The 15,000-nt window shown below is 43.6% G+C and overlaps 1 protein-coding gene across 2 annotated transcripts in view; it reads left to right on the top strand.

The window, feature by feature from the left end:
• Window positions 1-15,000, top strand: part of LOC138028356 (ribonuclease inhibitor-like) — a 38,403-nt gene that overhangs the window by 2,277 nt on the left and 21,126 nt on the right. For both annotated transcript variants that reach the window (XM_068875857.1, XM_068875858.1), the window contains exons 2-3: window positions 98-309; window positions 1,269-1,412. In XM_068875857.1, coding sequence (XP_068731958.1) covers window positions 103-309; window positions 1,269-1,412 — 351 coding nt within the window. In that variant the 5' untranslated portion in view covers window positions 98-102. The remainder of the gene's footprint in view (window positions 1-97; window positions 310-1,268; window positions 1,413-15,000) is intronic.

Genomic DNA, 15,000 nt, shown 5'->3' with positions numbered 1-15,000 from the left:
TGTGAGAATACATGTATATGTAGTTATCATGCCATTCTACGGTATAGTTCACTTGATCATGTCTTTTATTTAGAACAAGTAGTTTCTATTATTTTAGGGGTAATGCCTGTTTCTAAGAAGGGGAAGAAAAAGAAGAGTGCAAAAAGAAGTGCAAAGAAAGGCCTTAAGGGGTTACAGAGTATTGCTGATGTACTCAAGGCAGTAAGACAGCAATATGAATTGAAAAGCAAGGAGTTTAACAGCTATCCCCACCCTGAAGTGAAAAAACTCATCAACCAGTATGCTGAGAACAATTCTCTATTGGCTAAGGTCAGTAGTCAGACCTATGAGTGAAGAATCATTGTAACAGTCCAATGTGTTTTGGCTAAATTGTTTTGTGAAAGACAATTTTAAGCAGGTGTGGCTGTTATCTGGCCAATTTAAGCAATTGTCTCTTTTTGACACCTGAAAAATTCAGGTGACTTCAACAGGATTTGAACCCATGACCACTGCGATGCTGGTGCAATGCTCTACCAACTGAGCTATGAAGCTACTCAGTTAGAGCTGGTCAATTTTTCAGGTGTCGATGAGAGACATTTTCTTTAAATTGTCCAGAGTACTGTAAGTGCCAGGATCACTTCTCGCCTTCGTCTTTAACCCACTCTTGAACTGAAACTGAAACTGAAACTGAACTGAAAAACTTTATTTAAACATGTGACATTGACAAAAATTACAAAAATGTTCAAGTCCTTCATGGTTCGGAGTCCTTAACAGGAAGACATGAGCCCAACAAACTGACCTGCTCCCAACTGAGTGGCATCATACCTCAGTCGCAGAGGTCATGGGCTCCAATACTGTTGACACCACCTGAACTTTGCAGGTGTCTAATATATCAGAGACAGTTGCTTAAATTGTCCAGAAAAGTACCACTGGATCACTTTTCTCTATCATCTATAACTTATGCTTCAATTTGCATTTAGGAGGTCTGGTGCATTGACAGTTTTCAATGCATTTAGAAGCAACTGCAATGACAGCATTCTCTTTATTGTTAGTGATCTTCCATAAGCTGGTTTAGGCTACCAAAGCATAACTCGATTGTTTGAGCAGTGCACCAGCATTGCAGAGGTCATGAGTTTGAATTTTGTTGAAGCCACCTAAATATTTCAGGTATCTACAAGAGACAAAATTGCTGAGGATCACTACTGGCTCTTTATACATTATGGTCCAAGACTCAGTTTTCATGTATGTTGCTTAACATTGAAAGGTTGTTATAAATGTTGCTTCAATAGTTCATATTAACACCTGGCCCAGCAGATGAATTACCAGTCAAAGTTCCACCTCTGGTAGCAGCAATACGCAGTAACCGTTACGTGCATGTGAAGGAACTTTACATATGGGATGTACCTATGAAACATGAGGACACAGCCACCCTGGTTTGTATGATTCTTAAGAGATTGGCTTTAGATATGTGGCATCTGACAGCAGGTGTACATACATGTACATGGCACCTTTAAATGACACAAGAGCGTAACAAAATCATTGCAGAGATTAAATTATTATTTATTAAGTAATTCATTTGTACACCTTATTCCAAAATGGCTACCAGTTTAGTCTTGCAAATTAGCCCATGTTGCCTTGAAATATAATTTATTGGTTAATAAGAACCAGGCACAAAGGGGCTAATTTGCAAGAAAACAAAAGAAGACTAGCCATACTGGAATAAGGTAAATTCATGTTGATTATTCCCTTTTATAACCACCCAATTAATTTTCGGGCAATTTTATCGGCTAATTTAATTGTCTGTTTGTCTGTGAGTGTCTTTAATGGTCTGTCTTCTCTTGTGTATCATGGTTGGGAGGGTTAAAAAAGGGGCCACAGTAATTGGCGCAAGCTGTTGTGGCGCTCTGTCAGCTTGACTGGCAAAGTTAAATAAATTGTCACATGGTGCAAACTCACAGGACAGTTATAACGGAATAATCCCTGTTTGCATGGATATTTTCCTGCAAAATGTTGGAGCGATCATTTCCTTTGAATAGATCTACAATGCCAGTAGAAAAAAGGCAGCAGAAGAATTTTTATTTTACATGGAAGAAAACCAAACTCATTTTCTGGAGTCTAGTTACTGACATTGAAAGGCTGGTCACAATGCTGTTCCGGAAAGTACAAGAAAGTCAACAAAATATGCTCTCAACTTCTTTGAAGGTGAAGAAAGTTAGAAGCAGACTTTGGAGATTTAATCCTATGCAAAGTTCCACTGCATCATTTTATAGAGTACAGAATTGAATACACTCTGAAATATGAACTATAAAAATTGTTTAAACCTGCAATTCGAAGGAGAGAAAAATTCCAGCTGCACTTCAAAACACTGTCATTCAGGCTTTACACATTCTGTCTTTCAGTTCATTGTTGAAATGTCTTTTTCAGTTTAAGCAAAAAAGAGCCTTGTTTTTGAATTTTGAACTCGCCGTGACCATTAAAATGGTTTGATTTTCTTCCTGAGTCCGACAGGCTTTCTTTCTAGTCAAATTTTGAACAGTGCATTGAAAAAATAAACCCCTAACCCTAACCCTAACCCTTTGGTTGAGGTTCTTATTCCAGATTCTTATTTTGGATTCCGGATTCCGGATTCCGGATTTTGGCTTTTGGGCAAACTCTGTTGGCTGATAATGTCCTAATGGCTGACAGATTGTTTCCAAGATTTCATATTTGCCATGGAAGCTTTGCTTCTTGGCCAAATATTCATTTTTTAGACAATCTCTCACCCGCGCACATTATCAGCTGACATACCAGCCACCCATAGGGGTTTATTAACTGAAATGGCAAAGGCCAGGGATAAACGATTACAACTTCTTAAAACCGGCAATTGTATTTAAGTTAAATGCAAAAGGTTGGTAAATACCTAAAGAAAATACAGAGTGAGTGAATTTTTATGACGAATCCCACAAGTACAACTTATAACAAAGACAGAAAAAACACTTACCAATTGCTGGATTAGGATGGAGAGCGAGTGATTCATTGAAAACGATTTTGATATATATACAAGGTTTAAGCGACCTGAATTTACATCTGGTGGGTAAACTACAGTGTGCAATTACGGTACTAAACACAAGACTAACACATGGAACAGAGACCGAGAACAAAGGGCAGAAAACTAGGTAAAAAATATAAAACCGTAACATCCTGGGGGGAGCGGGGGGGCTTGGCTGAATTTGCGACATTCAGTGACAAACAGAGTAAATTAATCAGTCACATATTAATAAAAGTTTCTGAACTTCTGAAGAGAAGTAAAACTTCTTGGTTTACCTGCTTGAGACTGCGATGAGGCTACAAACTTTTCACAGTAAGCAAATGCTAGGTTTCTTCCAGCAATATTGGTCTAACAAGAGTTGACACTGACACGGACATGTTCAGGTCTACTCGGACACGTTGGTCGTCGACGGGGAAGATCTTCAGAACTCGGCCAAGGAACCATCTTCCACAAGGAGATTTTTCATCGACGATTAGAACAAGATCGTTAACCTTCAAACTTCCTTTCTCGCAAACCCATTTTTGCCACTGTTGTAATGTTGGAAGATACTTTTTGATCCACCTTTTCCAGAAGCAGTCAGCAAGGAACTGGGCTCTTCTCCATTGTTTTCTTCTGTAAAGGTCTTCACGAACAAATAGACCTGGAGGCAGAGCGAGGTGTTTCTTTTGCAGTAAGAGGTAATTCAGGGTGAGTGGTTTGGGGTTGTTTGGATCATCGCTACTGTGGGTGAGTGGAGGACTGTTCAGTATGATAACAACTTCTGCAAAGACCGTTCGTAAGGCTTCTAGTCCAATCAACGGGTTTGGGTTGCCAAGCATTGCTTTCATTATCTTATGGACACTTCGAATTAACCTCTCCCAGACCCCATTCATGTGGCTCGTGGTTGGAGGTTGGAATTTCCACTGGGGTATTGGACACAGTGAGTAGTTAATCTCGTTCTTTAGCAGCCGTTTATTCAAGTCTTCCTGATCCCATTGACAGATACAATTGCGAATTTCTTTGTCTCCTCCTGAGACGTTTGTGGCATTGTCACTCCAGATTTCTTTGGGGCATCTGTGCGGGCAATTGTACCTGTCAATCTGTACAACTCTGTCTAAACAGAGAGGCGTGTCAACTTGTAGTGCCAAAACTGCGGCTTTACGTTCTTCCTCACTGCTCTCAGTCGTGGGTTGAATTGCTTTTACTGTCGGCCAACTGTCTTCTCTCTCCTTTAACCACATTCGACCATGCCACCACGACTCGCTCTGCTTAAGCTCCAGTGTGGACACTCCCCTCGATCCAATGTCCACTGGGTTTTCTTCACCTGGACAATGACTCCAATCTCCCTTTTCACTCAGCTTTAGAATCTCATTGACGCAATGTCGGATGAACTGTTTCCATTCCCCATCGTTCATAATCCAATGTAGCGCAGTCATGCTGTCCAGCCACAATCTCGACCGCTTCACTCCAGCCTGATGAGACAGCGCCGTTTCCACATTACTCATAAGCCTTGCCAGCATCAGCGCCGACATGAGCTCTAGCCTCGGTATCGACAGCTCTTTCGATAGGGCGACTCTCGTCTTTGAAGTCAACATTCTCGTGTATCTTCCAGTACTGGTTATGTATACCAGGTAAATAACCGCACAGTAAGCTTTCTTGCTTGCGTCCGCGAAGCCATGAAGTGAACAATGCAGTACTTCTTCCGGCAAATGATCCTAAAGACATCGGTGGATCGTGATCGTTTGGCAATCTATGAGACTCTTGATCCAAGTTTGAACACCTTGCTTGACTTCACCTTGAAGTGGATCGTACCCACTCTTTTGACGACATATATCCTGAAGCATAATCTTAACTTTCACTGTAACCGGGCCCATAATTCCCTGCGGGTCAAAGATCCCTACTAGCAGCCTTAAGGTGTTTCATTTCTTGGCAGGTAGGCCTTTTGCGCGTTCAGCAATTTCCGTCAAATGAAAACTGATTACACCTGCTTCATAGTCCCACGCTAATCCTAACACCTTCTGACCCTTACAGCCTAGCCGCATCCCCACCGATGATTTGGCATAGGTGATGTCTTCTTATCTTACTGGTGCACTGTCCACTTTCGCATCTGTTTCTATCATTGCTCTGACCTGGGACTCGTTGGTTAGCCACTTCCTAAGATTGAAACCTCCGTCAGCCATTCGGTCATTGGTCTTGCAGTACAGCTCTAAAACGTCTGCCGACTTCACTCCACCCCCCACAAAATCATCTACATAAAACGAATCCCTCAATTTTTGCACAAATTCTGGGTCAGGTTTCTCATACTTCTTAAGGTGATGTCTAATTGTGGCGTTAAGCAGAAATGGCGATGCGTTGACTCCAAATACAACACTACAAAACTGGTATACAGCAATACGAGACAAATCGGGAGGTTTTTCCATCCACAGGAAACGCAAACAATCTCGATCCAGCACATCTACTTCAACATTCAAAAACGCCTTTTCTATGTCCCCGACTAGTACCACTCTGTTCTCCCTGAATCGCAACAATATGTTGAATAGCAAAGGCTTCAGCGAGGGCCCAACGTGTAAGCAATCATTCAAGGAAGTGTCTACCTTACCTACCCTCGACGACGCGTCGTACACAACCCGCACCTTAGCAGTTGTTGACTCCTTACGAATCACGGCTTCGTGTGGCAAGTAGTGAACTTTAGGCGCCTTCTCCAGTTAAACCACTCTCTCTATTATCCCAGCCTCTAGTTTATCTTGAATTATCGACGCATACTCCATCAACACTTCCGGTTCCTTTTCCAGTCTAGGGACCTAGGTCTTGAGGCGGCGCAAGCTCGTAGCGTAGTTGCTTGGTAGTTCTGGGTGCCCCTCCTTCCATGGCAATCTAAAGGAATACCTGTTTCCTGTAAATGACACACTGTTTACAAACGTCTCGTGCACTTCGTCTTCAGACTCAATGATGCCTAGCGTTTCCATATCCCATAGCTTATGTACGTCACTTTCTAAATTTAAGCGTTCTTCGCGAGCACTCCCAATAAAGTTAAATTGCACTGAACGGCTTCACTCTCATTCCCCGAGCTCTTCATGGGACCTGAAAGTACCCACCCCAATTCCGTTTCCACGGCAACAGGCTCGTCTGGTTTGCCCCTGATTGTGCACCCTTTCTGAAAGCTCCACAAGTAATCCGCGCTAATCAATACATCGATAAACATTTCTTCCCTTCCCTTGCTCACGTCTGAAAACCACAGCTCTTTGAGGTGGGGGTATTCATATTTTGCAACCTCTACGTGAATGTTTTGAATTGTTGAAATTTCAGGCACTACGTAGGCTTCTATTTCAAGAACTTTCTGACCCCTTAGTGCACTTACTTTCTTCATGTGTACGACATTTGTAAGCTGCATATCTCGGAAGGTTTGTCCAAATGTACTAATCCCAAGCCAACTCTGAGCTGCACGTGCTGAGCCACTCTGGTGGTCACGAAGGAATGATGACTACCTGCATCGAACAAAACCCTAACCTTCCGTGGTTCTCCCTCCCCGCTAACAGCAGCGCATGCTGTTTGTAAGGCTACACGCCCACCCCTTCCCACATGTAAGCTACTGGGACTAGCGTTAATTGGATTCGCAACTGGTGCAACTTCGGATGCATTAGTTACAGGCCTAGAAGAGCTGTCACATACAGAAATGTGGTGATTTCGACCACAATTATTACACAACTCAAACGATTTACACTCTCTCACACGATGTCCTTTCTTCAAACACTTAAAACATCTAGCGAATTTGTATAGAATGTCCTTACATTTGTTTACATCAACTACTTTCACACAGTGTTCATGGGCGTGTTTGCCCAAGCAAAAGGCACAATTATAGGTAGTGTTCGTCGAGGTTCCTCTCATTCTGCTGTCCCTGCTCCGGAATGCCCCCTGTTTCTTGTCCTGAGATCTAGCACTCGTGGTCACCACGTGGTCATGCATGGTCTTCTCTCAGCTGCAGTTCGTTCAAAAATGCGGTCAGCATTTACTCCATGGACCAGCTTAGAAAATCTGTGCCCCACGTGATCGTCAGTCGGAAGGCCTCAGGCAATTTGTGCAGTACGACCGGTACAACCACTGCCGAGTATGTGTTTTCATTTACGCTGAGAGTCTTTAGTCTTCGGAAATGTGTTTCACAACTATTGTACAACTTTCTCAACCGCGGGGTGTCCTGTGGCACATTGAGCAGATCATTCATGTGCACTCTCTGAATGGCAGTTTCTTTCCCATATCAATGCTCTAAAACCTCCACGGCCGCTGTGTAATTGGCTGAATTGAGAGAAAACCCAGCGATTGTCGATCTCGCCGGTTCCACAACTAAACTCCGCACGTATGCAAACTTATCTACCGCTGCGAGGCTTTCATTTTTGTCGATGGCGCTTTCGAAGGAATCCCAAAATTCCTGCCATTCTTGTATTCTCCCGCTAAACTTCTTAACTTCTAGTTTAGGCAATTTGGCTGTTTTCTTAGGTGACGCCGAACTAGCGGGAAATTGTGATGTCGACGCGTATAGCCTGGGGAAAACATTCTGACCTTGAGTTGGCATCTGTTGTTGAATTGGAGACGGTGGTGACAATTGTTTCAATGCATCTTCCATTCTGTCCATGATTCTGTTCAAATCAGTTCCCACAGAATCACTCCCGTCAATCTCCGATTCCATGCGCCCTTCTACTTCGTCATCGTCACAACTCGCCATCAGATCAATAATTTCTTCGTCCAGTTTCTTTACTGATTCAATCTTTTGTTGAATTGTTTAAATGTTATCGTTCAAATAAAACGCATCCACAGAGACAGTTCCATCTGCTAATCCTTTGCCGATACGGTTACGGAGTTTCGTAGCCGCTCCTCTCAAGGATCCTCTAATTTTTATTTTCTTTGCAAGACTAACGTCGATTGTTTTGTTAATATACTCTGTACCAGCTGTCGGCGGCACCGTCCCATCAGCATTCTCCATTGCGTTGTCTTTCTTCGACTTTCTAGCTTTCTCTCATCCAAAATCTGGCCAAGTCCGGCTCGAGGGGACCACTGTGTACAAAATATTCCACTCCACTCAAGAGGACTGTATACGTTCTTTAATAAACACTCGTACACGCGTAGTCACAATCTCGGTCAATACTCAGTCGTACAAAATCTTTTGCTTGTTATTTGATACTGGTCAAAATCGTTCACATGTCAATCATATTTACACTACACATTCACTACATTCCACAGTCGCTAATATCCGATTTCCGACAGTGGTCAGCCATCAGCTGTTTCATGGGCGCTTCGTTTTGCAGAGCATTGCACACGAGTGATCTAACTTGAATAATCCAGAAATTATGACGTGCTCACGACTGGTGTGACCGAGGAGTTCATGGTAATGACATACAATTAAGGAAGAAACTAGATGATCTTTCGGAAGTAGCATTGGATGAGCAGCCTAGAATGTAATAGGAGCATGACAGATTCTTCCTCCCATGCGCAGGGTTCCTTCTATGAGCACAGGAAGAAGATTGGCGAGCTTCCTTTGGCATTTAACTGAACGTCCCTTGCTCAAGGAATCAATCTCTTCAGAAAACCCTTGGCGCTGTACCAACTGCAAAATTTTCTTGGAGGAGCTGCGCCTCCCGACAGAGATATTCCTCCTTTCTCCCTGCCTTTGTGCTGGATATAGTTAATGAAGCACAATAAACAGGCAACAAGAGTTAACAAGCATGGCCACAATGAACATTGCCAGTGAAGTTGATCCAATGATGATCTGCAGTCAATCATCTTGACAGTTCTTTGGACTTGAACCTCGTTGTCGTCCTCAGGGATGTTGCTGATACTTCTATTCCCATACGTAGAGCCCACCATCACCATCAACGGACAGAGACTGAACGTGGTGGACAAGTTCACCTCCCTTAGCAGTACCCTCTCGAGATCCGTCATCATGGATGATGAGCTGAACACCAGACTCGCTAAGAGAGCGAGAGAGGCATCACAGCCGAAACCGAGATCAAGGTATACCAAGCTGTAGTCCTCACCACCCTTCTCTACTGCTGCGAAACAAGGATAGTCTACCAGCTGCATGCAAGGAACTGAACCACTTCCACACCACCTGCCTCAGCTGGAGGATTCTCGGCATCAAGTGGCAGGAAAAGATTCCAGACACCGAGGTCCTTGCCTGTGCAGACCTCCCCAGCATCTACACCATCCTGATGCAGTTACAGCTCCGCTGGGCCAGGCTCCTAGTTTGCAAGGCAGACCACCGACTACCAAAGAAAATGTTGTTCCGAGAATTTTAGAAGGCAAACGCCCCCAAGGAGGACAGAAGAAGCGCTTCAAAGACACCCTGAAGGTCTCCCTCAAGGCCTTTGGGATCCCGCACACCGACTGGGAGCAAGTAGCTCAAGACAGAGACAAGTGGCGTGGAGCCGTCAAGCATGGTGCCAAAGCCTGTGAAGGGAACAGGACCGCAGCAGCTGAGCAGCGCAGACAAGTCAGGAAAGGCACCGCCACACCAGCGTCTGTCTCCATCATCCCTTGCCCCCACTGCCCAAGACTGTTCCGGGCTCGTATTGACCTTACCAGCCATTTGCGGATGCACAGAAAATGAATTTCTCGTCACATCGCATCCACTCTGCATGCCCAACGCCGTCCTCGAAAATCGGCATCATCATCACTCTTATCATCATCGTTATTTTCACCTTCACCCCTCCATAAGATGTGAAGATGGTCCTCGCATATCGACGGACAAACAGCAAGTAGTTGTATGTCTTCCATCCTCGCCAATAATCCTGAGGGGGATAATCTGCAGGAAAATCTCGGAGGATTCAGCTTCGATTACGGTGCTCGAGGGCGCATCTTGAATACCGTACTTGGCGAGGGTGCTGTGATGGCTGGGATGATTGTGATTTCAGTGTTGCTCGTTTGATGATCAGCATTTCCCCAGGTAGGACTTGGTTGGTGAAGCAGCGTGTGATGAGACTTTCCACTTCCCGGTACTTTACACCGTCTGGGTGACTTGCATGATTTAGACAAATGTAGAATTGATACAGTCGAAGCAAATCCATTTTTCATAAACTTATAGCTCTCTTCCTTCCTCAATGGGCTTAGACTTGAATACTTCACAACAACAGAGGGGGTCACACTCTGTACACAAGAGGCAGTTGCTGGGTTTGGCGTCGTTATTCTTTCAAATGCTGCTTGTGGTAAGAGTAGTTAGGTGAAGCAAGGTCAGCTTGTCACGATTTACATTCTGCCTGAGGGATTTCACCTCGGTCGAGGGGCTTGTAAAGAACGGATGATTAGCCAAATCAGCTAGAACATTCAGGAATTCAACAGTGTCTTTGAATGTAGGCATAATTCTTCCTTGGCTTTCCAACTTTTTCAAATGTTCCCAAAACTTGTCTTGAAGCCATTTGGGCAACCTTAAAACCACTTTCTTGAGACTGTCCGTGTTCATTTCTCCTAAACATCCCATAGACTCGAGTGTGTCATACATAACTTGGGCTATGTCAGCATAGCGTTGGAGGCCCTCCTTATCTTAAGGGGCAATAGCTGGTCCTTTAGTCAAGGTAGGTATACAAGTGCTAACAATATTGAATGGTTGACCAAAGCAATTTTGCAGGACTTCCAATGACTTTGCTAAGCCTTCTGGTATGGCCTCGTGTCTGAATGGCTCTAAGAGCAGGGCCCTCAAGGAATTGCAACAGGCAAGCCATCTTGGTCTGTTCGTCTAAAGCTTTCGATTCTACCATCTGGTGGAACCTTTGTCTGAATAGTAGATATCTCTCGGGGGAGCCATTAAACTTGAGCACCTTCAGTGGGGGCAGACCATGGTTGGCCTCATTTTCTCCATTGTGGCAGGAATGGTTGCAAGAAAACATTCGCTCGTCGGCTGAAGCGAGGGTGACGTGACGAGTGGAGATGGAGTTTGAGCACCAGCGCTAGCATCGCAGAACACAGTGCCGCAATTAGCTGAGCCAACGGAACCCAAAGCTTGTGTGGCGTGGGTGTATACTGGACCAGCAGTGTAGAGGTGTGCTGGAAAGGTGTTAGCATAGGGATATGGAGCAGGATCACATGAATCGGTGAGTGGAAGACCAGGATTACGAGGAACGTGAGAGGAAGGCTGGGCGAAGGCACTCAAGGAGCCAACAGGAAATGCAAAGGAGGACATAAACATGGGTGGACGATCAGTAACACGCGAGGAAGACATGGGTAAGGTCGAGGGGGTGTGAGGGCACGGCTTAAAACAAAGAAAGCAGACGCAGATGTGGTTGGATGATCATGGGAGAAAAACGCAGGTAACAGGGAGGCTTGCGAAGACACGACTGGAAATGAGGGAGAACATGTAGGTGTCAGACGGCACGTGGCGGAATCTTTAAACGTGGATGCGAAGGTGTAAGAATATGTACGTGAAATTGGAAATACAATATGTGCTGATGGATTTGACTTTCTAGAAACCACTTGGGATAAGAGCAGTTGCAGAATCGCCTCTGTACAACTGGCTGGATTCTAGTCAATATGCATGTTCATTTTAGTACTATGTAGCCTGCGAACGCAGACGTATTTCCGGCGGTCGTTTCTCTCCCCCGAAAAGTAACGTCTGCGAGTTCGAGCTGCAAAACGATTTCTGTGACGTAAGAATTATTCACCAATCACCGTTTAGCTCTAAAAAATCCAGAACTAACTCGCAGGATTCCTGCGCGGTAGCCACGTATTCTCGTGGCGAAAAAATGGCGGACACACTGGAAGAAGCGTTCAACGAAGCGTTCAACCAGGTTTGCAATGTTTTTGGTTTTGACAGTTTGAATACACACCAGGAGGAGTCCATCAAATACATTGTTCAAGAGAAGAAGGATATTTTTGTAAATCTTCCAACGGGTTTTGGAAAGTCGTTGATTTACCATGCTTTGCCGTTGGTATACTCGTGCTTGCAGTCAACTGACGAGAATAATATCATTGTCGTGATTTTTCCGCTTAACAGCCTGATAAAAGATCAAGTGTTGCGACAATTGCCATCCAACATGGTAACCTGTGATGCCTTTTCTGTAATAAACTCCTTGGCTGTAGACATTTCTTTCTTCAGATCTAAAACACCTTGATCATGCTTTTCCCTAATGATATCTAACTTATCGCGAACCTTACTACTGGAGCAAGTTACTTTCATTTTTGCCAGGCGATCCAGTGTTGCGTACAAAAATAACAGTTAAACAGGGTAAATAGGAGAAGCCTCTGACACCAGTGGAATGTCATATTACTATGTTGTACTCATTAGATTATCCATTGTATTTTGGCACTATTTCAAAATCCTCCTACCTCAACCAGTTGCTTTTAATAGCTATAACCAGTAAGAAAAAGGGAATTGTCAGAAGCAGTTTACAAAACCTATCTCAGGTATAATTATAGCCTGCGATCTGACAGGATTTTAGCATTCCCCGCACATTTATTTCCATACACTCCAACATTGAAATGTACAGGGCACAATCTCCACATATTTGAGCAAGAAATTATCATGCAGAAATTGCTAACCACAAAGGCGGTGTTTTCAAATAAATTTCGGTGAAAAAAATAATCAAAGAACTCACAAAAGGAAACACATTGTTCAATAATAAAATCATCTACGAATTCACACACAAGAGAAAATACAACATCCAGTAGAAGATGTAAAAAAATTGTGTTTGAATTAAAACATCAATCAGGGAATCGAACTAACCTCTAAAGATCTTGATTTAAGAAGCAGCCCCAAAATTGTGGCACATCCATTCATGTGGGGGTTTCGCTGCTTTAGCAGTATTGATCTCGCCACTGCAACATTGGGGAACCATTCAGGATTTTCCTTTTGAGAGCTCGCACATGTAACCAAGAAGGCATAAAAAATGGGAGCTCTTTCTTTCCACTCAGAGATCAATTTCTGAAAATCAAATTGTGTTAAGTGTTCTTTTGTTGTCGCTCTAAGGAGTGAAGGCTTTCGTCTAGAGCACAATTCGTTCAATTGTAGAGTCATCACCTGCAAAACTTTTTCCACAATGAATTTCTTTAACGTCTCATTTTTCCACACCGCTATGGCAATTCGCTGGCAGGAGCCATGCGACAATCGCTTTTCCGAGAGATGCAAAGTCGTCTTTCAGTTCTTTGCAGATTGATTTGCTGGGATATTCCACTGTAAGACGAACTTTCGTTTCTTTTGCGTCCGTTTCTGGAAAGGATATTTTGTTCTGACTTTCAGCTATGCGAAGCGGGGTTGACGTATATCTTGGGCTAAAAACAGGAAAAGCTCTTTGAACTAAGTTTTGGCGGTTTGATGGAATAAATACTTGTACTGGAATCTGCGTAGGAACGAAGGCACCAAACTGGATAGGACGTGGACCAATTCCAGGACTCGCAACGATATGATTGCAGGTTTCAGCTGTGGTTTCCGCAACATGCAAATCAGTAGCGGCCGCACTTCCGAAATCCAGACTTTTTTTTCGCCTCAGTGTGTTGCAATTGTCTTTCGCCATCCTTTTTACACGAAGGGAAACATTACCGCCAAAATATCCCCTAATTTCTTCGCTAATTTCGTCCACCTTTTGCAGGGCATTATTGAATCGCACAATACGATTGTAGCACTGCGTGCGACAAATGGCCAGCTTTTCACAGTCGACGTAAACAGAAAGATCAACGTTTGTGGCACGATATACCAATGAACATATGTCAACATTGCTTTTACCAAACACACGTATCTTCTCCTTAGCCGCCGAGAACTTCCCTCTACAAAGAATGCAGCATTCACAATCGTGAGAAATCTTCTTGGGGGTTTCGTTCATGGTTGTTTGTATCACTCATAATCACGCTCCACAACTGAGAATCTTGTCTGTATTGCTTGAATTTCAGACACGCAATTGCGCGATGTCGCGCAAGAGTAACTCGAGCTTGCTTCTATCATACAATTTGATTGGTCAAAAACCTAACAAAAGATTTTACGTCACAGAAATCGTTTTGCAGCTCGAACTCGCAGACGTTACTTTTCGGGGGAGAGAAACGACCGCCGGAAATACGTCTGCGTTCGCAGGCTAAGTACTATGCTGTTCAGATTGATTTTCTTCGGATAACAGACCAGAAAATTCACGTTCTGCCAACTTACACTCTAACTCTGCAATCTCAGTCCTTTCTCTAGCTTTTTCCATTTCCTTCTCGGCTTTGAGCTTTGCTAATTCTAACTGGTGCTAAAATTCGAACTGTTTCTGTTTCATCTCCAACTCCAACATCTTCACTTTCATTTCCAACGCCCTAGCTTGTTTCTGCTCCGTTGGCTGCACTTAGTCTTGAGGCCTGACTACATTTCGATTTGACCGAACCTTGAGGAGATGAAGACTTGAGACGAGTTAAATCTTCCGAAACTTGTTTGTTACAATGCGAAGCGGAGTCTAAGGTATACTGTTCAATCTCAGAATCGTAGAGACGTTTCCTGATCTCTTGAGCTTCATATAAACCGTGGATTTCCTGCAGCTCTGAGCTGTCACTAGCAAGAAGACCACTAACGCGACTGATGTTGTCTGGATAATTTTCAAACGCATCATTTAAGGATGCTTGAAGGTTTTGTACTTGCATTAGATTGGCAAAGTCCACCAGCAAACCATCAATTTGCGAACACACTTTCGTCATTTTGCCAACATAACCACTGCGAGATTGTCTTAAACTGTTTACTTCCTCATGCAAAACGCCTTCTTGATTCTGTAGCAAATTAGGCACTCTATGCCGGGAACTTGTGAGAATGGTACTTGTGGTTTCACTGTCCATAATGTCCATAATCAATTGGTATTTACAATCAAATTGCGAGGGCCAGGGATAAACGATTACTAAACACCTTCTTGAAATGGGCAATTGTATTTAACACAAAAGGTTGGTAAATACCTAAAGAAAAAACAGTGTGAGTGAATTCTTACGACGAATCCGACGAGTACAACTTATAACGAGGATGGAAAAAACACATACCAATTGCTGAATTAGGGTGGAAAGTGAGTGATACAATGAAAACGATTTCA

The sequence above is a fragment of the Montipora capricornis genome, chromosome 13 (assembly GCF_036669925.1).
Source record: "Montipora capricornis isolate CH-2021 chromosome 13, ASM3666992v2, whole genome shotgun sequence".
Lineage (NCBI taxonomy): Eukaryota > Metazoa > Cnidaria > Anthozoa > Scleractinia > Acroporidae > Montipora > Montipora capricornis.
This window is presented reverse-complemented; position numbering and strand designations above follow the sequence as displayed.